At 42.2% G+C, this 22,754-nt stretch overlaps 1 protein-coding gene across 1 annotated transcript; it reads right to left on the bottom strand.

Moving 5' to 3' along the window:
* Window positions 1–9,247: 9,247 nt before the first annotated feature.
* LOC125995926 (olfactory receptor 14J1-like) lies at window positions 9,248–14,436 on the bottom strand. The gene is made up of 2 exons (XM_049764876.1): window positions 13,631–14,436; window positions 9,248–9,338 (listed from the first exon to the last, which is right to left on the bottom strand). The coding sequence occupies exons 1-2, from the start codon at window positions 14,434–14,436 to the stop codon at window positions 9,248–9,250; spliced, it is 897 nt and encodes a 298-aa protein (XP_049620833.1).
* Window positions 14,437–22,754: the final 8,318 nt, after the last annotated feature.

The following is a 22,754-nucleotide window of genomic DNA, read 5'->3' as shown; positions in this document are numbered from 1 at the left end:
TGGGGGGAATCATGCTCTCCTGGACAAAGTGGTCAGCCCAGGGTCCTATGGCTAGCTGTCCTGCCCAGAGCCCCCATCATACCAGTCAAAAGCCCACGAAATCCTGGCATGTGGAGTGTTCTGGTCCCAGCCGAGCCTCTGTGGTTTTTGGATGCCTAGGAAGGATTTCTCACCCCCTCCCCCCAGGGCCCGATTAACCAGGCGTGGCCCTGAAGACCCGCCTGGTGTGGGGGAATCTTGTTCCCCTGGACTAAGTGGTCAGCCCAGGGGTCCTATGGCCAGCTGTCCTGCCCAGAGCCCCCAACATACCAGGCAAACACACCAAGAAATCCTGGCATTCGGAGTGTTCTGGGCCCAGCCAAGCCCCTGCAGTTTTTGGATGCCTAGGGAGGAATCTCTCACCCCCTCCCCCCAAGGCCCGATTAACCAGGCGTGGCCCTGAAGACCCGCCTGGTGTGGGGGGAATCATGCTCTCCTGGACAAAGTGGTCAGCCCAGGGTCCTATGGCTAGCTGTCCTGCCCAGAGCCCCCATCATACCAGTCAAAAGCCCACGAAATCCTGGCATGTGGAGTGTTCTGGTCCCAGCCGAGCCTCTGTGGTTTTTGGATGCCTAGGAAGGATTTCTCACCCCCTCCCCCCAGGGCCCGATTAACCAGGCGTGGCCCTGAAGACCCGCCTGGTGTGGGGGAATCTTGTTCCCCTGGACTAAGTGGTCAGCCCAGGGGTCCTATGGCCAGCTGTCCTGCCCAGAGCCCCCAACATACCAGGCAAACACACCAAGAAATCCTGGCATTCGGAGTGTTCTGGGCCCAGCCAAGCCCCTGCAGTTTTTGGATGCCTAGGGAGGAATCTCTCACCCCCTCCCCCCAAGGCCCGATTAACCAGGCGTGGCCCTGAAGACCCGCCTGGTGTGGGGGAATCATGCTCTCCTGGACAAAGTGGTCAGCCCAGGGTCCTATGGCTAGCTGTCCTGCCCAGAGCCCCCATCATACCAGTCAAAAGCCCACGAAATCCTGGCATGTGGAGTGTTCTGGTCCCAGCCGAGCCTCTGTGGTTTTTGGATGCCTAGGAAGGATTTCTCACCCCCTCCCCCCAGGGCCCGATTAACCAGGCGTGGCCCTGAAGACCCGCCTGGTGTGGGGGAATCTTGTTCCCCTGGACTAAGTGGTCAGCCCAGGGGTCCTATGGCCAGCTGTCCTGCCCAGAGCCCCCAACATACCAGGCAAACACACCAAGAAATCCTGGCATTCGGAGTGTTCTGGGCCCAGCCAAGCCCCTGCAGTTTTTGGATGCCTAGGGAGGAATCTCTCACCCCCTCCCCCCAAGGCCCGATTAACCAGGCGTGGCCCTGAAGACCCGCCTGGTGTGGGGGGAATCATGCTCTCCTGGACAAAGTGGTCAGCCCAGGGTCCTATGGCTAGCTGTCCTGCCCAGAGCCCCCATCATACCAGTCAAAAGCCACGAAATCCTGGCATGTGGAGTGTTCTGGTCCCAGCCGAGCCTCTGTGGTTTTTGGATGCCTAGGAAGGATTTCTCACCCCCTCCCCCCAGGGCCCGATTAACCAGGCGTGGCCCTGAAGACCCGCCTGGTGTGGGGGAATCTTGTTCCCCTGGACTAAGTGGTCAGCCCAGGGGTCCTATGGCCAGCTGTCCTGCCCAGAGCCCCCAACATACCAGGCAAACACACCAAGAAATCCTGGCATTCGGAGTGTTCTGGGCCCAGCCAAGCCCCTGCAGTTTTTGGATGCCTAGGGAGGAATCTCTCACCCCCTCCCCCCAAGGCCCGATTAACCAGGCGTGGCCCTGAAGACCCGCCTGGTGTGGGGGGAATCATGCTCTCCTGGACAAAGTGGTCAGCCCAGGGTCCTATGGCTAGCTGTCCTGCCCAGAGCCCCCATCATACCAGTCAAAAGCCCACGAAATCCTGGCATGTGGAGTGTTCTGGTCCCAGCCGAGCCTCTGTGGTTTTTGGATGCCTAGGAAGGATTTCTCACCCCCTCCCCCCAGGGCCCGATTAACCAGGCGTGGCCCTGAAGACCCGCCTGGTGTGGGGGAATCTTGTTCCCCTGGACTAAGTGGTCAGCCCAGGGGTCCTATGGCCAGCTGTCCTGCCCAGAGCCCCCAACATACCAGGCAAACACACCAAGAAATCCTGGCATTCGGAGTGTTCTGGGCCCAGCCAAGCCCCTGCAGTTTTTGGATGCCTAGGGAGGAATCTCTCACCCCCTCCCCCCAAGGCCCGATTAACCAGGCGTGGCCCTGAAGACCCGCCTGGTGTGGGGGGAATCATGCTCTCCTGGACAAAGTGGTCAGCCCAGGGTCCTATGGCTAGCTGTCCTGCCCAGAGCCCCCATCATACCAGTCAAAAGCCCACGAAATCCTGGCATGTGGAGTGTTCTGGTCCCAGCCGAGCCTCTGTGGTTTTTGGATGCCTAGGAAGGATTTCTCACCCCCTCCCCCCAGGGCCCGATTAACCAGGCGTGGCCCTGAAGACCCGCCTGGTGTGGGGGAATCTTGTTCCCCTGGACTAAGTGGTCAGCCCAGGGGTCCTATGGCCAGCTGTCCTGCCCAGAGCCCCCAACATACCAGGCAAACACACCAAGAAATCCTGGCATTCGGAGTGTTCTGGGCCCAGCCAAGCCCCTGCAGTTTTTGGATGCCTAGGGAGGAATCTCTCACCCCCTCCCCCCAAGGCCCGATTAACCAGGCGTGGCCCTGAAGACCCGCCTGGTGTGGGGGGAATCATGCTCTCCTGGACAAAGTGGTCAGCCCAGGGTCCTATGGCTAGCTGTCCTGCCCAGAGCCCCCATCATACCAGTCAAAAGCCCACGAAATCCTGGCATGTGGAGTGTTCTGGTCCCAGCCGAGCCTCTGTGGTTTTTGGATGCCTAGGAAGGATTTCTCACCCCCTCCCCCCAGGGCCCGATTAACCAGGCGTGGCCCTGAAGACCCGCCTGGTGTGGGGGAATCTTGTTCCCCTGGACTAAGTGGTCAGCCCAGGGGTCCTATGGCCAGCTGTCCTGCCCAGAGCCCCCAACATACCAGGCAAACACACCAAGAAATCCTGGCATTCGGAGTGTTCTGGGCCCAGCCACGCCCCTGCAGTTTTTGGATGCCCAGGGAGGAATCTCTCACCCCCTCCCCCCAAGGCCCGATTAACCAGGCGTGGCCCTGAAGACCCGCCTGGTGTGGGGGGAATCATGCTCTCCTGGACAAAGTGGTCAGCCCAGGGTCCTATGGCTAGCTGTCCTGCCCAGAGCCCCCATCATACCAGTCAAAAGCCCACGAAATCCTGGCATGTGGAGTGTTCTGGTCCCAGCCGAGCCTCTGTGGTTTTTGGATGCCTAGGAAGGATTTCTCACCCCCTCCCCCCAGGGCCCGATTAACCAGGCGTGGCCCTGAAGACCCGCCTGGTGTGGGGGAATCTTGTTCCCCTGGACTAAGTGGTCAGCCCAGGGGTCCTATGGCCAGCTGTCCTGCCCAGAGCCCCCAACATACCAGGCAAACACACCAAGAAATCCTGGCATTCGGAGTGTTCTGGGCCCAGCCAAGCCCCTGCAGTTTTTGGATGCCTAGGGAGGAATCTCTCACCCCCTCCCCCCAAGGCCCGATTAACCAGGCGTGGCCCTGAAGACCCGCCTGGTGTGGGGGGAATCATGCTCTCCTGGACAAAGTGGTCAGCCCAGGGTCCTATGGCTAGCTGTCCTGCCCAGAGCCCCCATCATACCAGTCAAAAGCCCACGAAATCCTGGCATGTGGAGTGTTCTGGTCCCAGCCGAGCCTCTGTGGTTTTTGGATGCCTAGGAAGGATTTCTCACCCCCTCCCCCCAGGGCCCGATTAACCAGGCGTGGCCCTGAAGACCCGCCTGGTGTGGGGGAATCTTGTTCCCCTGGACTAAGTGGTCAGCCCAGGGGTCCTATGGCCAGCTGTCCTGCCCAGAGCCCCCAACATACCAGGCAAACACACCAAGAAATCCTGGCATTCGGAGTGTTCTGGGCCCAGCCAAGCCCCTGCAGTTTTTGGATGCCTAGGGAGGAATCTCTCACCCCCTCCCCCCAAGGCCCGATTAACCAGGCGTGGCCCTGAAGACCCGCCTGGTGTGGGGGGAATCATGCTCTCCTGGACAAAGTGGTCAGCCCAGGGTCCTATGGCTAGCTGTCCTGCCCAGAGCCCCCATCATACCAGTCAAAAGCCCACGAAATCCTGGCATGTGGAGTGTTCTGGTCCCAGCCGAGCCTCTGTGGTTTTTGGATGCCTAGGAAGGATTTCTCATTAAATAATTTCTTTATTTAAACATCGAGATTACAAACATAATTGTAGTTGGGTTTCAGTCATAACAAGAACACCTCCCTTCACCAGTGCAACATTTCCACCACCAATGCCCCCCTCCCTCCTCACATAACTCTTGCCTGTATTTGAGACAGGCATTCTACTTCTCTCACTCATTAATATTGTCATAGTAGTTGTTAGTGTATTGTTTTTTTAACTACACTCACTCCTGTATGAGGTGAGTTTCATATAGTGAGCTGGTCTTTCCAGCCCTCATCTGTGGATATTATTACAATAATGTCTTTTATTTTTCTTCAAACCCATAGATAAGTGAGACTGTTCTGTGTCTCTTTCTCTTCCTCTGACTTATTTCATTGAGCATAATAGTTTCCATGTCCATCTATATATAGGAAAATTTCATGACTTCATCTCTCCTGATGGCTATATAATATTCCATTTCTAAGAAAAGGGAATAAATGCTAGTAGACTGCAAAAAATGAAGCAAAAATATCTTCAAATCTTATGCCTCTAAAAAGCAAATAAATTTTATTTTGATCAAATAAGGCACAAATAAATGCCTAAGAAGGCACTAAAAAGTGATCTAGGTACTGCTAATGAAGTATCATTTTATTTATTTATTTATTTTTATTTTTTAAATATCCCATAACTTTATTTAATGTCAAGAGACCTGTTACAAGCACGCCCCAAGAGGCAAGTATTTCATTCTTCCTATCGTGTTAGCAGAATCTAGATGATTTGGCAGCCTCTCAGTGCCAATCCCAGCCATAAAAGAAATATCAGTAATGCCATGTTTTCCCTATTCCCATAGTTCCCTGAGGGCAGGTTGGCACAAGATATTAATGAAAGACTAAGGTAGCTTAGAGGGTGTTTTTTTTTTTTGTGTGTGGGGTGACCACTCCTCCTTGTTTACTTGCCAACTCTGAAGGAAAAATGAATGTAGAGTAGTAATTTTTTTGGGGGGCACACCCTTGCTAAGGGTTTACTTCTTGGTCTGTCCAAAGGGATCACTTCTAGCAGTGCTGGAGACCATAGGAGGTGCCATGGATTGGATCTTAGTTGGTTGCCTACAAGGCATGAGCCCTACTTATAGCTCTATCTCTCTGGCTGTGAGAAGCAGATTTGAATTCAGGAAACTAAAGTTCTGGTTCAGCTACAGAGAAGCGGCCAAGAACTGGTTAAATAGCTGGGGTCCTGGTGTCAAAGTTGCCAGTATTATATGCCAGGCCATGTTAGAGCTCAGGTTAGCGGGAGACAGCAAAGGCTCCTATAGACCTTGGGTGTGTGGGCTCCTGGCTAGAAAGGCAGGGCAATTGGATCTTTGGATACATATGAGTATTGAAGAGGAATCGCTGTAGCCGAGGATGTTCTAATGGAAAGATCTTGGAGGGTTTCCTCTGATATTCAAAAGGAAGCATAAAAGGGAAGGGAACAAAAAAGCTGGTATAAAGTACCAGAATAGTACGAAATAGGAAGAGGGTTAAGGGCTCATTCATGTTTGATGAGGACTCCAAGTGGACTCCAGGACACATAAATTCCAGGACCACTCTTCTTGCCCTCACACCAACTCTAGGAGGGAGGTCCATTCACTAGGACACAGCCCTAGTGTTGCTGCTTCTTTAGGTCACCACAGCGTCAGCAGTCCCATCCTCTGCTAGGAACCTGATACTAGTCTTGCTTAAGATGTCTTAGTAGGGTAAGTAGAATCCTGATGAAAACTCCTGAAGACAGAGGCTGGTACAGTGAACAGAGTCCCACAGGCGCTGATGGATGAAGATAGAAACAAAATGGTAGGAGGCAGTGGCCAGAATGAAATCTGGTCACCCCGAAGAGTTCAGCCAGGTAGACATGGCAGGGAAGCCCTCTACAAAGGTAAGACAGAAACCATAACAACTGGGGGAACAAGAGCAGCTGAACTTGCACAAGAGCAACAAGGCTTTAGGGGCAGACACAGAGAGTTTTGGACCCGGTCTGGTCAGGAGCACCCAGGTGAGAAACGAATCCAAGTCAAAGACTTGGCCATGGGTTCCTCCTAGTCAAGCAATGCCTTCTAGTGGTTACTTGGGGTAATGCTGGACCCTGCTATAAGTCCATGACCGGAAACAAGAAACATTGTTCCACCTGGAAATTCTTTTCTCCAGTTTGCTGAAGTAAATCAAGATTCGGGAGGAGTCCAGGTGGAAGAGGCAAGCGGGGGTCATCTATATATATTCAAATGAGAAGCGGTTCATTCAAAACATCTGCAACCTCTCCCTGCTTGGTCAGGGTTTGTTCTCCAGTCTGACCTCATACCCGATTGGGTCCCCTGGAGAGATGGGGACAATTGAATGGGGTCATCTACAGGGTGCGGAATGCTTAAGTGGTGTTCCCTGGTCGGCTCTTCCTGAGGAAATTAGAAAGGACCAGATCATCATGGCCCAGACCCTCATAGAATACCATGTGTGATGTGATTGGCACCACAATCACACCCCCACCCTCTTTTGCATACAGGAAACACTTGATCACATCATAAAGCAGTGAATTCTAGTCTCCAGCCTTAAAAGGAAAAGGCAAGAGAATACACTCAAACATGGAGGTGATTACCACAAAAGTAGTTGTCTTCCTAATTATAATCAAATTTTACGGCGGTAGTTTACTACCAATAAAAACTCCAGGTAAGACACACTTCCCAGTTCTTGGATCTGAGATCATGGCCAGCACCTAAGAAGGATTCCAGAGTGGTTGAGAGATTTTGGCCAGGATCAGACAGAGAAGAGAACCACGTTGGTCCTGAAGTTGCAGGCTACCTTTAGAGATGAATTCAGCACAACTGCAAGTAAATTAGTCTTTGGAGTAAAGCAGAGGGGAGCAGAGAGAGCAAAGACCAGGCAGGACAGGTGCTGACTGAGTTGATGCTGGTCAGATGAGAAGCCGCTGGGAAGCTCAGAGGGTCTTGGAGTCAAAGGAGTCCCAAGCCCTGCACAGCCCCTTCTCCTTCACAAAGGCCAGAGTAAGAAAAGAGCAGAGACTGCAGCGGGCTGTGCTTTTGGAGTAGACAATGATGAGGCTCTTCAAGGATTTCTTTGTGCAGATTCTCACTGGTACTACAGAGAGGTGCTAGAACTTCCAGACTAGGAGCTCAGGGCTGGAGCCCCAGACAAAGAAATCCTGGTCAAAACACCCACCTGAGACCATGGACTTGTTGATAGACCAGAGAGAACTTCACTTGCCCATCCAGTTCATAGAGGCCAGCAGGTTCATTCCACACATCTGCAACCTCACCCTACTTGGGGTCAGGGTCTGTTGTTCAGTCTGACCTCACGTCCCAGTGGGGTCCCCTGGGGAGATTGGGGACAACTGAATGGGGTCATCTACAGGGTGGGAAATGCTCAAGTGGTGTTCCCTGGTGGGCTCTTCCTGAGGAAATTAGAAAGACCAGATAATCAAGGCCTAGACCCATCCCATGTGTGATGTGATTGGCACCACAATTACTCCCACCCTCATTTCCATACAGGAAACACTTGATGACCTCCTTACGCTATGAATTCAGCCATAGGAGGAGGAGGCAAAAAGAATAAAAATGGAGTCTATGCTACACATGTGGCATACCTGCTTATTGTATTACAAGTTTATGGGGGAAGTTTACTTCCCATAAAAAGAAATCCAGCTAAGACTAACTTCCCAGTTCTGTGCTCAGAAGGAAGACCTAAACTTAAGGCCAGAGCACCTAAGAAGGAGTTGTAGGGAGGTTCTCACTGGACAGCAACGTTCAGTTCTAGTCTTTGAGGGCACACTTGCTCTCAGAAAACTGTCACCTGGACCTTTTCGTCTCAGTCCCACAGCCTTCCACCCCGAGCATAGGTACCCATCTCTCAGTCCACAGGACTCATGGGCACACATGATTGGTGAGCTCCCTGCCCCGTGGCCATCCCCCCTGTCCTCATTAAGCACCTCTGATCTTGGCACTTGGGCTTCACCCCAGCGCCCTTCCTTTTCAACCTTGAACCACAAACTGGGCCACAGAAACCCTACTGTGCTCAGCTTCTGTGTGCTGAGTGCGAGAAGGGGACACACAGGTGCATGTGCATAAACACAACCTTCCCTGTCCTTCCACAGCAGCGGCCATGTTGGAAATGGCAGAGCTGGAGGCTCTGTTTCTCCCAGTGCTGGCAGCCTCCGGGAGAGCAGCGGTGATGGTGGAGGCATCCGACAGTGGCAATAAAGGTGGTGGCATCCGTGGCAGTAGTCCTCATGGTGGCTGTGTCAGCAGCGGTGGCACCATAGGAGGCAGCAGCGGCGAGGGCAGTAGCCAAAAAGGCACTGCAGGCTGCGGTAATGTTGAAAAGAGCGACAGGGTCCTGGGCAGTGGCAGAGGCAACAACAGCAGCCATCCTAGTGAACTCAGGAGCAGGATGCGAGGCTTGGGTGATCTCAGCATGCCTGAAGGCAGAGGTCAAGTCACCAGGACCAGCAGTGTCGGTGTCAGCAAGACCAGACCAACTGTCAGCCTGTCCACTACCGTTGGTACTCTGATCCTGTCCACTACCATTGGTACTCTGATGGAAGCATGGCGTTTCCAGGGCTCCTGCCGCTTGCCTCTTACAGATAAGAGAACTTAGACTTTGCATCATGTTCAGATCCCAGGGCAGAGACTGTCAGCTCACTGACAATACTGGCCAGTCATCCACAAGTATTAGAGACCAGGTGGGATGAGAAGAGTTCCTTTTCCCTCCTCAGGCGGATCCTGATGGGGAGCGATTAGACAATTGCCAGCATTTTCCCCAGAATTTCCCGGAAGTTTGTCATCTCTGAGATGTTCTCTTCACTCCTCCAGGGACTCTGTCCTGTTGCCCACTACTGACACAGCTGGCCCCGCAGCCTGTGCAGTCAGTCTCCACAGACCATGCCTTCCATGCACTCCTCCAGCTTCCACTTATGCATACCCGGAGGACACATCAGAGACTTCTCATCTTTCTCATCTAGTCTTCTTCCAAGTCTTCATCCATTGCCGTTGATATATTTTCAACTCCAAATGCTTGTCTGACTGCCTGGACTGCCACCCCAGAAGGCCTGGAGGCCGGGGGCAGAAGAGGGGAAGGCTGGGGGCCTATCAAGGCTTCCAGCGCACCCAAGTTAGGGAGAAGGCCATCCACTTGGGGTCTCCCCCAACCCCATGCCGGCTAGAGCTAGCCTCCAGCTCAAGAGAGGATCGAGAGAGGGAGGAAGTATCATTTTAATCACAAAATGTTTCTGGGATGAGACTGGAGAGATAGCACAGCGGTAAGGCATTAGCCTTGCACGCAGAAGGACAGTGGTTGGAATCCCGGCATCCCATATGGTCCCCCGAGCCTGAGACTTTGAGCATGTCCATATGTTTCAGTAAGAAATTCCTGAGTGTGCTCTGCAGAATTTCCTTAGTTTGAGAAAGAAGCAATATTGAGAAATGGAACACCTACAAATTACAGACTGGGGAGCACTAAAATATTCACAACTTGATTTGAAAATTTTAAATTAACATAGATTAATTTATATTATTCCAATCTGAAAGCAGACACCCTAATTTCTTTTACCCCAGAAACATATTTTTGGGAGTCACACCTGGCAGTCTCAGGAGCTGAGACTTGGAGGAAAGCTGTAATTTTTACTCCTCTGTTTCTTTCAGTAAAATATAGCCTGTGTTGAGAAAAGCATGAGTCTATTTCAATGCTTTGACCATGTGGGTGTAATTGTGAACTCCCAGTGGAAGTCAGAAATCTCCTCGGTGCTCTGGATTATTAGCAGTTTTGAATAACATGATGAGGTCCGAGATTGCAATTATATTGGTTTTCTTGAAGCATATGTTTTGTTGAGAGGACTGAGCGATCTCATCTACTTACTCTAGGTTTCCATTGATTTGTTGGGTTCATTGGAACATGCAATAAAAACATTAGAATCCCTGTTTAATAATTTCTGCAAGATGCTAAATGTTAATTTCAGTATGCTAATTTAATTTCTTGAATATGCTACAACAAATTAATTATTAATCAAGCTCATTATCTGAATCATAATCCAAGTTTAGTTTTCTTTTGGTATTTTGGCCACACATAGTGCCGTTCAGGGATTACTCCTGGCTTTGCACTAAGAAATAACTCCTGGCAGACTTGAGGGACCATGTGGGTTGTCAGGAATTGAACTCGGGTTCATCCCAGGTCAGCAGCATGCAAGGAAAATGCTCTATCACTCACTGTACTATCACTCCAGCCCCATAATCCAATTTCTATCTTGATATAATAACTTCTTTGGCTATCACACACAGTCACATTTGTCTTTCCTTATAAAGGTTATAAAATACAAATAGTTTGCTGCCAATGAACAAAGAAATAGCCTAGACTTTTAAAGTTTAAAAGTTAGTTGCATAATAGTATGGATAACAGGTTTTTAATAGCATTAACATTTATAGCATTGATGTACAATGATTCTGAACTTCACTCTCAGCAGAATACCCATCTGTTTCTATGCCTGTCACCTATCACCTATAGTAGGCCTCTTCCACCCCACTCCTCAACCACTTTTGTAATCCGAGTTTTGCCAGACAATACCAAGAATTTCTCATTATTCAATACTATTCAATATTGTTTGACAGTCTTGTTAACTTTTCCATATACCACAAAGAAGAAAGATTATCTGGCATTTGCCTTTTGACTTCTGACCTATTTCACTTAAGATGACACCTTCTAGTTCCATCCACATTGCAACCAATTGGACAATTCAGCTTTTGTTCTTTAGAAGTTCCCGCAACCAAGCCCATGCAGGATTCAAAGTCATCTGCCATATCTGTGCCAGTCACTAACAACATTAAGTCATGTAACACTCCAAAAGAGACCCAACTAGTAGCAAAAACTCATGGATATTCTGGCCTCACAGTTGATGAACCCATTGTCCTCTTTGAGAGAGGGGCAGGGGCAAATTTCCTCCTTTTGAAACCCTGGAGGCTTCACACACAGATCAGCCCTTCAACTTCAGCCACACCATTTGAACAGCTTCACCGTCTCTCTACTCATCTCTGCAGAGACTTCTACACACACTCCACAGGACCTTGTTTGTGACTGACATCTCCAGAGACAGTTTGGAGTCAGTCCTTCTCCAGTCTCCCCCTCCAGTCTCTAAACTTCCAGAAGTCTTGGCAGCCAAGCCCACAAACTACCTCTGTGCTCTATGAGTTCATCAACCTAGTTTCACATGTCATGAACCACATAACCACTTCCAAGGCTATGTGACACCCTCATAAATTTAGTACTGACTTCCCAGTAGGAAAACCCCATATTCATTGTGAAAATAATCATAGAAGCCACATAAGCTCAACAGACAAAGCAACCAACACTCAACCAGTATTATACACTTTAGAAGACCATCACACAATGACATATGACTCCTTGTGAGATATCACAATTTTTATGAATGAATGAACCTTTAATGAAAATTTGTAGATGATTATATGTCATTTTTACAAGCTATATTAAGTAAATTATACTTTGCAAGGGGATGACTTCAGGGGAGTTGAGAAAAAGATGACAAGGGTGGAGGGAATGTTACACTAGTGTGGGATTGGTGTTGGAACATAGACTAGCACAAATGTGTATTTTGACAACTCTGTATTAGGTGCCTAAAAAAAGGAAGCTAACTAAAAAACTAAACATCTATGATGCTAAAAATAAGCCTGTTTAATTTGATGTTTATTTCTTTACCTTTATTTTACATATTTTTTGCCAATGTTGTAAAGTAATAAAGATTCTTTTGAATATTCTGGAGATCTCTGGTTATGTTTTATTTAACATAAATTTCATCACTTTTTACATAATATTTTTTTTTATTATACTGATTGCAAAAGATGTAATGCTTTCTGTGTAAGATCAGGCATAAGCAAAGAATGCTCCATTTCACCACCTGTAACAGGTGTAGTCTTTCAGAACTCCTCTCCACTGTAATATGTCAATAAGCTGAATAGATTGCTCTTTAAGTTGGAAAAAAAACTCGATATCACTATTTGTATGTGACTTGATATATATTAAAAATAACACATCAAAGAAATGTCAATAAAAATTTAAAATTTAAAATTAAGGAACAAATATAAAATATTATATTAAACTGATATTAGAGGACATATCTCAAAAGAGAAAATATGAATATTTAGTAATGTGATAACATATAAATGTAGTGTCATATCATATAGTTGTCCCATATATATTGTTACCATAGGCACCATTTCCAAATGACATAAATTGTCAGTATTGTGGTTTTACTGGTAATAGGATTGGCCTGAAAAATTCTCATTTTGAAACTGTACTATCAAAATTGGTAGGTAAATCAAATTGACTAAAATTACAAATATATAAATTACAACTATTTTCCAGTGGTTCTCCTAAAATTTTTATTTAAATATTTATTCCTTATGATTGTTTGTATACAATACAGTATATCTGAAGAGGCAGCAAATAGATTAAGTGATGTTTACTGGGAGATATTAAATGTCTGAAAGAGATAGTAGAAATTTATTAAGCTCTGAATTGTTAATGATAATAAAATCAGCATTTTCATCAAGTCTTGGGTATTATATGGTGTCACCAATTTAGTGAAACTAATGAACTAGCAAAGTCATAGCAATACTTTTCTGTTGCCATCATAAAAAACTAGGGGAGCAAAATTAAATTGACGCTTTAAACATTGTTAAACTTGCATTATTTTTACATTTCATTTGTGGGTAAATAATTACAATATTCACAAGTCATTTTCAGGCATCAGAATATGAATATTTTATTTATCATGTGGCAAAAATGTAAAAAATGTTTCATTCAAATATCACTTAAAATAAATTTTACTCTATAGTGATAAAATAGTGCTTAGGGCACTTACATTTTATGTGAAGACACTGTTAGACCCCTACCTTTCTATATTGCTCCCCACACCCCACCAAGAATAATCATTGAGTAACACAGGATGGTCGTAAATGCGATTAAATTTATCAATCAGTTATATTAATATTAGATATTAAACTTGTCTCCCAACTGAGATGGAGTAAAAGCAGGTACTTCTTTTCTTCTGTGAAAGATTTTTCTTAGGGGCCGGAGAGATAGCATGGAGGTAAGGCATTTGCCTTTCATGCAGGAGGTCATCGGTTCGAATCCCGGCACCCCATATGGTCCCCTGTGCCTGCCAGGAGCAATTTCTGAGCCTGGAGCCAGGAATAACCCCTGAGCACTGCCAGGTGTGACCCAAAAACCAAAAAAAAAAAAAAAAAAAGAAAGATTTTTCTTAGAGCTGTCTTGATGGATTTATTTCTCAGGCTATAGATCATTGGATTAAAGACTGGGGGAACTACTGTATACATCATAGTAAGAAACATGTCAAAAGCAGTTGGAGAATCAGACTGTGGTTTAAAATACTCAAAGGTAGCTGTAGAAAGAAATAAGATGACAACAGCAAGGTGAGGAAGGCAAGTGGACAAGGCTTTGGTTCTGCTCTCTGTAGATGGCATCCTCAGCACAGAAGAAAATATGTGTACGTAGGAGAATCCAATAAAGATGACACAAAGTAATGCCAAAACAGCTGTGAAAACAATGACTCCAATCTCACGGATATAATCATGAGAGCAGGAGATTTTCAGGATTTGGGGGATGTCACAGAAGAACTGGTGGATGATCCGAGGGCCACAGAAGCGGATGGAGAAAGTCGCTGTTGTGTGCATGACCCCAGAGATGGCCCCACTGATCCAGACTCCAATTACTCCAAGGACACATGTTTTGACATCCATGATGATATCATAATGCAGTGGAAGGCAGATGGCTACATAACGATCATAGGACATCACTGTGAGCAAGAAAATCTCAGTAGAAGCACAGAGAACGAAAGCAAAACACTGCAAAATGCATTCCCAAAGAAACATATTTCTATTATGCATGAATGAGTTGTAAATGAATCTCGGTACAGTCACAGAAATATAGCAGAGATCCAAGGAGGAGAGATGCTTCAGGAAAAAGTACATGGGGCAGTTGAGACTCTCATCCATGGAAGTGGTGGTGATGATGAGGATGTTGCCAGTTAAAGACAACAAATAGAGGACTAAGCACAAGGAAGCAAATAAAATTTCTAGCTCAGGCGCGGCAGAAAACCCCATGAGAACAACCCCATTCATGGTGACGTTAGCCATAGTCCTTCATCTCTGATTGTCGTTGACTGGAAAACAGAAGGAAACTTTTAAGCAGAAAGATTTTGTTTTTTTTATTATTCTAAACTCCACGTATTTATGAAGTCCATGTTAGAAGTGGGTAAGTTTCATGATTTTCTCATTATAATTATGTAGTTTGGATAGGAATGATCACATCAAGTCATGTTCTTAACTTTCTCATCCATGACATTTCTTTAGAAGAAGGTGAAGTTCTCTGCTTTCATTTAATTTCACAGGGAAAAATGTACCTAAATAAAACTAAATCTGAAAATAATTATATGCTAAAGTGACTGTGAGTCATAATATTATATTTACCTTAAATATTTATCCTACATATATTTATAAATATAGATAATTTCAGGTGCTATGGTTTCTCATTTGTCTTTCTATCTAGTCAGATCTATGAAATAGGATATCTTCATGAACAAGTTCCTGATCTATATCATAGATATATACAGGAACAGAGATATATAACAGGACTCACATAAGTCAGTTGCTAAAACCATAAATTGGCTTCATAAAAGAGGAAAATATTTGACTAAAGACTTTAGAACAATTTTGGAAGATGTCACTTTCATGCAAAAACTGAATCATCAAAGCAAATATACTAGCAAAACAAACCCTCAAAATCTGTGTATATTTGACTACTATAAAGAATGGGAAAAAGGGAGGGAGATAAGGATAATGAATTATTTTGATTGTCCTTTATATGTGTGGTTAGCTGATATACATTTGAAGAAAAATTAAATATTGACTTAGGTAAAGTAATATAATGATTAATTGAATAAATTAATTTTTTCGTTATAAGAAAGTTTTAAATTAGTATGTTACAACAGTTATACTATTAAGTAGGAATACATTTGACAAAAATTAAAATAGACTGATATTAAATTGTGATTTTCAAAGTCAAAAATGATAAAAAACGATTTTCCTAAAAAATAATTAAAATTAAAGCATATAACTGATGCATGTACATTTGAAAAATTTAATTAACTAGTTAATAAAATACAAGAATTAGGAAATAAAATTTTGTACCAATATTAATTCATCAAATTAAAAGTTAAAATACTTATATTAGCAAAGTCAAATAATAAACATGGGTATTATATCTATACTTGTTTATAATTGTGTAAAAATTTATAACAGAAACCATATAATTCTATAACTAAAATCAAAGTTTTATTCTTAAACTACAACTCAATTAAGAAAATAAATAATTGACATTTAATATATATGCATTTATTTTAAATTGGTACAGAACAAAACCATTGGCAATCATAGTGTAAATGAGTAACTACAAGATAAGCATTTTAGTAGATTTTGATAATACGATTGAAGAACAATAGTTTATTCTGAAATGGTAACATAGTCACTAATGAGACTAGACTGTATTTTTGTACCTATCTCAAAATATGTAATCATGAAAGTAATTGAAGAAAAACAGAAACCAATTAGACACAGAAACGTAATTATTTCTGAGTGGTGAGTGCCAAAAAACATTTAGTGCTCATACATTGTTGATGTTTTCTACAAACTAATAACTGAATCTGCTCTTTTCATTTTGTAGCACTAATTCCATGGATAAACTTGAAATAATGGACTTATAATTTATAATGGATTTTATCTTCTTCTGATATGTACCAAGTAATTATACCAAAAAATTAGGTCAAGTCTCATATTAATAGAGAAGTCATCCCAACCAGATATTGACTATTTGGTAACACAATCACTCTGATTTTGAGTACATTATACCTGCATGTATGTTTATTTTATATTTATATTGAAATGAAATGCAAAGCCCTGAATGATGAAGCTTTATGCTTTTATACCTGTTAAAGACACATTGGTTCATTCTTCTCTTGCAGCTCAAAGTCACCAGGTCAATTTTTGTAACTTCCAGAAGCCTTCATTTTTTTCTATTTGGGGAATATTCACACTTTCCTGTGTGTGACCAAAGAAAAATTTATTTACAGTCATAAAATAGTGCTTACTTACTCAAAGTTTCATATTTGTCTTTATTTACCATATTCTAATAATTCATAATATAGTGGCAATACAGTAGGAAAATGTCTAGGTATTCCTTTTAGATTTATACCTATGTATATCTTGAAAATATATTAACATCTTTAATTATGCATAGTATATTAAATATATCACATAGATATTGACCATTGTGTTTGAATCTTACTGTGTTTAAAAATAAGTTTAATTGGGCCCGGAGAGATAGCACAGCAGTTTGCCTTGCAAGCAGCCAATCCAGGACCAAAGGTGGTAGGTTCGAATCCCAGTGTCCCATATCCCCCGTGCCTGCCAGGAGGTATTTCTGAGCACACAGCCAGGAGTAACCCCTGAGCACTGCCGGGTGTGACCCAAAAACCAAAACCAAAAATAAATAAATAAATAAGTTTAATTATCCATTTTGTTTAAAACCCATTGTGTCTAAAATAAGTTTATTACCTTATTACATATAAATACAGAGCTCACCTTCAGTAATCTTTTAACCACACCTTTGTGATTCCAGAGACTCAAGCAGCATTAAAGTAAAGGGCCTTACAGTGTCTTTTGGTAGATATTAGATACCATTTCAATATCTGTGATTCAACTTTGTGGAATACCACTTCCAGTGTTTAAAAGGACCACTTATATGCTTGAAACCCCAAAGTATTGTTAGTACTTTACATATCTTTTTAGAATTTGACATCAGATTTATATCTTTGATTCCAGGTTGTTCCAACTTGCTAACCCTAACACTTAACAATTAACACTTAACATTTCTATCCTAGTTTTGATCGTATTAGTACTTTAAAAGCATAACAAATGTTTCTATAATCTCCTTAGTGATTTTTGTCACTTTTATTTTTGATGTGCATATTTTACTCTAGATTTTTTCAATAAAATCTTAAAACATCTATTTTGTCTTTTTATTTTGTCCATTTTCTTTCATCTGAATTTTTCCCCCTGGGAATATGTCAGGGAGCAGATGGTGACTGGTGGTGTTAAGAAACATAGTGTCCCATGAAACTATTTCAATATTTTTCTACAATTCCTTTATAGGCAGAGTTTGTAGAGTAGGTGTGAGGTTTTAGCACTGGGGAACATCAGCTGCACGTCCAGCTCTGTGGTTGGGTTTCACTTCTTGTGGTGTTTAGAGAACCATATGTGGTCTTAGGATCTAATTGGGATTACCTAGGAGAAGGCAAGCACCTAAATACTTATCAGTTTGCTACAGGGTTTCATTATAATCCCTTAATTTAATAGAAAAATATGGGCAATTGCTTTCATTAAAATATGTAAAGAAGTATTTAGAGTATGGGTCAAGTGGATAGAGCATATGGGTTTTATGTTAGAAAGTAAGATTTTATTCTCAGCAGCACATGGTCCCTACAGCTGTGCTGACTGTGGCCCCTCCAAATATATTTGATATGAAATAAGAATCTGAACAATAAGAATATAAGCAATCACTGTGCCATTCTATAGATTCACACTATAGATTCACATATATATCTACTATGTCTACAGAAGAAAGGTTACAAAGCAAGGCTTTACAAGGGAAGTAAGTCTTTTATTCCACATAATATTTCTGGGTTGGAAAAACATTAATCATTTTCTCAAAAGTTATTTCCATTTAAATAATCTGAACTCATGCTTTATGCTTAAAAGTTTTACCAGTCAATAACTACTAAGACTTTCAATAACTTCTATAATTTTATTCTAACAGGAAACTCACCAGAGCACATTCAGGAAGTTGTTTCAAATAAAGACAAGTGTCAGCATCAGCAATAAACACTTAGCTGCAGGTCTGATCTCTATTTTTCATCTCTTATCCTGAAATCTGGGCTGTGAAGGAAAATGCTCTATTTTAATCTTCCTTGGCCACCAGAGGTTAGTCCCTGAGGACCCTTTGGTAGAAGTGGAATTAAAGTGTGCTCAAACCATTTACATTGTTGTATACATACCCTTGAGGTCAAGCTCACAATCATTTATAGTCTTCCTGAATATTATACACCTGAGTTGATTTCATGATGACACTGAGTGTCCTGAGGATAGAGTGTATTTGGATTTACTAAGCAGCCAAGTTGTAAAAATCGCAATTCTGTCTAATAAATTTCTTTTGCTGTGTTGGGAATCAAAACCGCAGCTTCACATATTTCAAAAATGCTTTCTAGCTGTATTGTACCATTTGACCTTATAGAACACGTTGTCTTTGAATATCTAACAGCATCAATTGGATATCAAACTTAATTGCCTAAATATTTATCTGATGTTTGGTATCTAATTCCAGTATCAAATTCTATCATTTCATTTCTAAGAAAAGGAAATAATTGCTAGTAGATTGCAAATAAATGAAGCAAGGAAATATCTTCAAATCTGATGCCTCTAAGATCAAATTAATTTAATCTTGATCCAGGAAGGCATAAATAACTGCCTAAAAAGGCACTAAAACATTATCTAGATTTTTTTCAATGGTGGAATAATCCCTATGAAGCCATTAAAGACTTTAAAGACAAACTCAGTACAGAGGAAAATATGTACATGTAGTAGAATCCAATAAAGATTAAACAAAGAAATGACCAAATGGGGAGAAGGCAATGCTACCATTTTGGTCCATATAATCATTAGAGCAGGAGAGTTTCAGGATCTGGGGGATGTCACAGAAGAATTGGTGGATGATCTTGCAGGCACAGGCACAAAAATAAATGAAGAAATTGCTGCTGTGATGATTCCAGAGACGGCCCTACTGACCCAGGTTCTGATGACTCCTTGAACTACAGGTTCTAACCTTCATGATGATGTCATAGTACAGAGGAAGGCAGATGGCCACTTAGTGATCATTGTATATCACTGTGAGCAGGGCCAGTTCAGCAAAACCACATACAGTGAAGGCAGAACACTTTAATAAGCATTTTCATTGGGGAAAAATTCATTCTGCATCTTAGTTGTAAATAAACCTTGGTACAGTTACAGAAATATAGCAGAGATCCAAAAAGGAGAGATGCTTCAGGAAAAATTACATGGGGGAGTTGAGACTCTAGTTCAGAGAAATTGTGATGATAATGAGGATACTGTCAGGCAACAAGAGTAAGCCTAAGAAAAGAGAAGCATGTATAATTTCAAGCTTAGGGTTGTCAGAAAAGCCAAGGAAAAGAAACACACTTCATATGAATTAGCCATAGTCTTTGACTCCTGACTATGTTGACTGCAGGGCAAGATGGAATCTGTGAATGAAAATTTTTGTAACCTCAGAAAGGGTGGCAGTTAGGATAATAGAAAATATAAGCACCTTATAAATGGGGAAAAGTTTTAGTGTCATAACCTCAAGCAATGTGGTTACTTTATCTCTGTAGAAGATAGGAATCTTGGTTATAAAAATTTATATTTGCAAATTGACATTTCAATTTTGTAAGTGATAAGAGTAAGGATCTAGGAACTTGAGTAAAAGGATTCAGTATATATATGTATATGTATATAAATATGTATATGTGTGTATATATGATTCAGGGGCATAAGACAAGAGTAGTTAGGTCACAAAGTTTGTATGACCCTAACACAGTTATTTTTATATTGGATTGGGAAATACATTTGTATTTAGATCACATGCAGAAATGTGAAGACAATTGCCCTCTCTGTGTACAGCTACTACTGAAACCCACAACTGAAGGAGAGAGTGAGGGATATTCTAAATGCAAAACACTCACTTTGCTTCCACCTTGATTTGATCTATTCAACCATATAGCTTTGTGAGCACTATAACATGAATCCCGGGCACATCTAGACTGGACTCAATTATTAACAGCATGACAAGGGCCTTCTATGCAATTCAGTTTGGGTCCTTACTTTAAACTACAGCACTAGTTTACAGAAAATCATGTTTTGAACGAGGGTCCCTGAGCAACTATTTGATCATTTATGCTCTTCATAAATGAAATATATATACTATAAAAACAAATAGCATACTGGAAGCATGCTAGAGTGTGCAAACCATATTTATGTCCCTAACATCCCTTGACCCCTCCCCAGGCATTTCTGGTCCTGAGGTCCCTGAACACTCCCAGGTGCATAGATGGTGTGGTCCTGAGGGGTCCTAGCAGCATCACATCCTCTCCTATAGAGTAAACATCCAGGCCAAGGGTTTCCACTAGGAATAGTGGCAGCCCTGGAGACCTTCTGAAAAGTGGCCCTTCCAAAAATAGTCTCAAGAGTTGAACCACCACTTCTACACCTCTTCTGCACCAGCTTCTATGCTCTCTCTTCATTGTCATTAAAATTCCTGTTTCTATATCACAAACACATTTATTGTTATACGCTTTCTAATTTTTATAAATAAAAAATACAATTTAGGAGATAGTAACCTAGATATAAAATATTACAATAAAGATTGTATGTGCTGTCTTGAAAACAGGCTGTAGTAAAATCAACGGCAGTATGAAGTAATCGGGAATCAAGAATATTATGTCTAGTTAGAATGAGTAGCCAAGACTAGCCAAACCCATTGGCTAATCCTAAAATCAACAAGTATGTCTAGAATGATTTCAGAAGGCTCTGATAATATGACTAGAAATATTTTTTCTGAACTTAGATAATAAATCTTAGAAATATGATATATATAGTGTGGGATCTCAAATTACATATCTGAATAAGAATGGAATTGGTACAAATTAAAGTGTATCAGTAAATAAGTCATATAACACATGATATTTTCACACTGTGTTTATGTTAACTATTTCTCATTATGATTCCATTTATTTGGTGAAGGGGATGGTTGCTTAAGTATGAAACAGGTGGAGGAATCCTTTCAGAAGATGTGGTCCCCAACACAAGTCAGAGTTAACCTCATAGGATACTTGTTCATTCTTAGTGTCATGATGTTTGAGTAGGTGTGTGGAGTGCATGTGTGTGTAAATTTGAGCTAAGGAGCATAATAAATAGGTTCTGCTAAGAAAGTGATCGTTTTATTTTATTTTTTCATCATAAAATATTTCTGGGATAGCAGGAATTCGGCTGTCTACTTTCAATTAAAATAAGGTAAATTAATCCATGTTAGTTTAAAATTTTCAGGTCAAGTTTTGATGATTTGAATGCTTCCCAATCTGTAATTTATAGGTGTTGAATTTCCCAATATTGCTTCTCTTTCTCAAGCTTAGGAAACTCTGCAGAACATACTCAGGAACTTCTTTCGGCAACATATGGGCATGCTCAAAGTCTCAGGAGTTGACACTTGGAGAAAAGTTGTAATTTCTACCACTCTGTTTATTTCAGTAAAATATATCCTGTTGTAAAAAAGCATGAGTCCATTTAAATTCTTTGGCCATGTGGGGATAATTTTGAAGTCCCAATGGAAGCCAGAGAGCTCCTAGGTACTCTGGATTATTAGCATTTCTGAGTAAAATGATGGGGTCTGAGATTGCAATTATATAGTTTTTCTTTGCAGCATATATTTTTGTTGAGATGACTGAAAGATCTACTTATCTATTACTCATGTACTTACTCTAGGTTTCCATTGATTTGTTGTGTCCATTGGAACATGCAATAAATACATTCGAATTCATGTTTTAATATCTACAAGATTCTAAATGTTAATTTCAGAATGCTAGTTGAATTTCTTAAATCTGCTGCAACACATTAATTATTAATCAAGCTCATTGTCTGAATCATAATCCAATTCTTCCATTTGACTGAGTACATAGTCACACAAGGAATCTGAAGAGGCAAAGCCAATGGGTTATGTGATGTTTACCAAGAGATGCTAAATGTCTGAATGGAGCCCAAAGGGATTGGTAGAAAATGATAAAGCTCTATATGGCTAATGATAAAATCAGCAAGTTCTTCAATTCTTGAGTATCATATAGTGTCACACATCTAGCAAAATTAATGAAGTAGGAAAGTCATAGCTACTCATTTCCATTGCCATCACATATATTACTAGGGGAGCAAAATTAAGTTGACATCTTCAACACTGTTAAATTTTCAGTATTGCCATACCTCATGTTGTGGGGTAACAGTTAACTTTAAATATTCACAAGTCATTTTGGGAGTCCAGAGTATGAATATTTTTAATTTCTCAGGTAGAAAACAAATTGTCTCATCAACATTAAAACCTCACTTAAGAGAAAATTTACTCTATAGGGGCCATAATGATAGAATACTGGTTAGGGCACTTACCTTTCATGTTAGACCCTCACCTTTACATATTGTTCCCCAAGCCCCACCAGAAGTGATCATTGAGTAACACAGAAGTGGTCCTAAAAGCAGTTAAATTGACTTATCAGTTATATTAATATCATATA

This window comes from Suncus etruscus, chromosome 18 (genome assembly GCF_024139225.1).
Source record: "Suncus etruscus isolate mSunEtr1 chromosome 18, mSunEtr1.pri.cur, whole genome shotgun sequence".
Lineage (NCBI taxonomy): Eukaryota > Metazoa > Chordata > Mammalia > Eulipotyphla > Soricidae > Suncus > Suncus etruscus.
The sequence above is the reverse complement of the archived record's forward strand: the minus strand, read 5'-3'. Positions and strand labels throughout refer to the sequence as shown.

What these genes read in the sequence shown, in the direction of transcription:
- LOC125995926 (XM_049764876.1), bottom strand. Translation starts at nt 14,436, where the DNA reads ATGAATGGGGTTGTTCTCATGGGGTTTTCTGCCGCGCCTGAGCTAGAA. An exon ending in GACATGTTTCTTACTATGAT is followed by an intron (nt 9,339 to 13,630) that starts GTATACAGTAGT and finishes CCCGGCCTCCAG; the next exon opens with GCCTTCTGGGGTGGCAGTCC.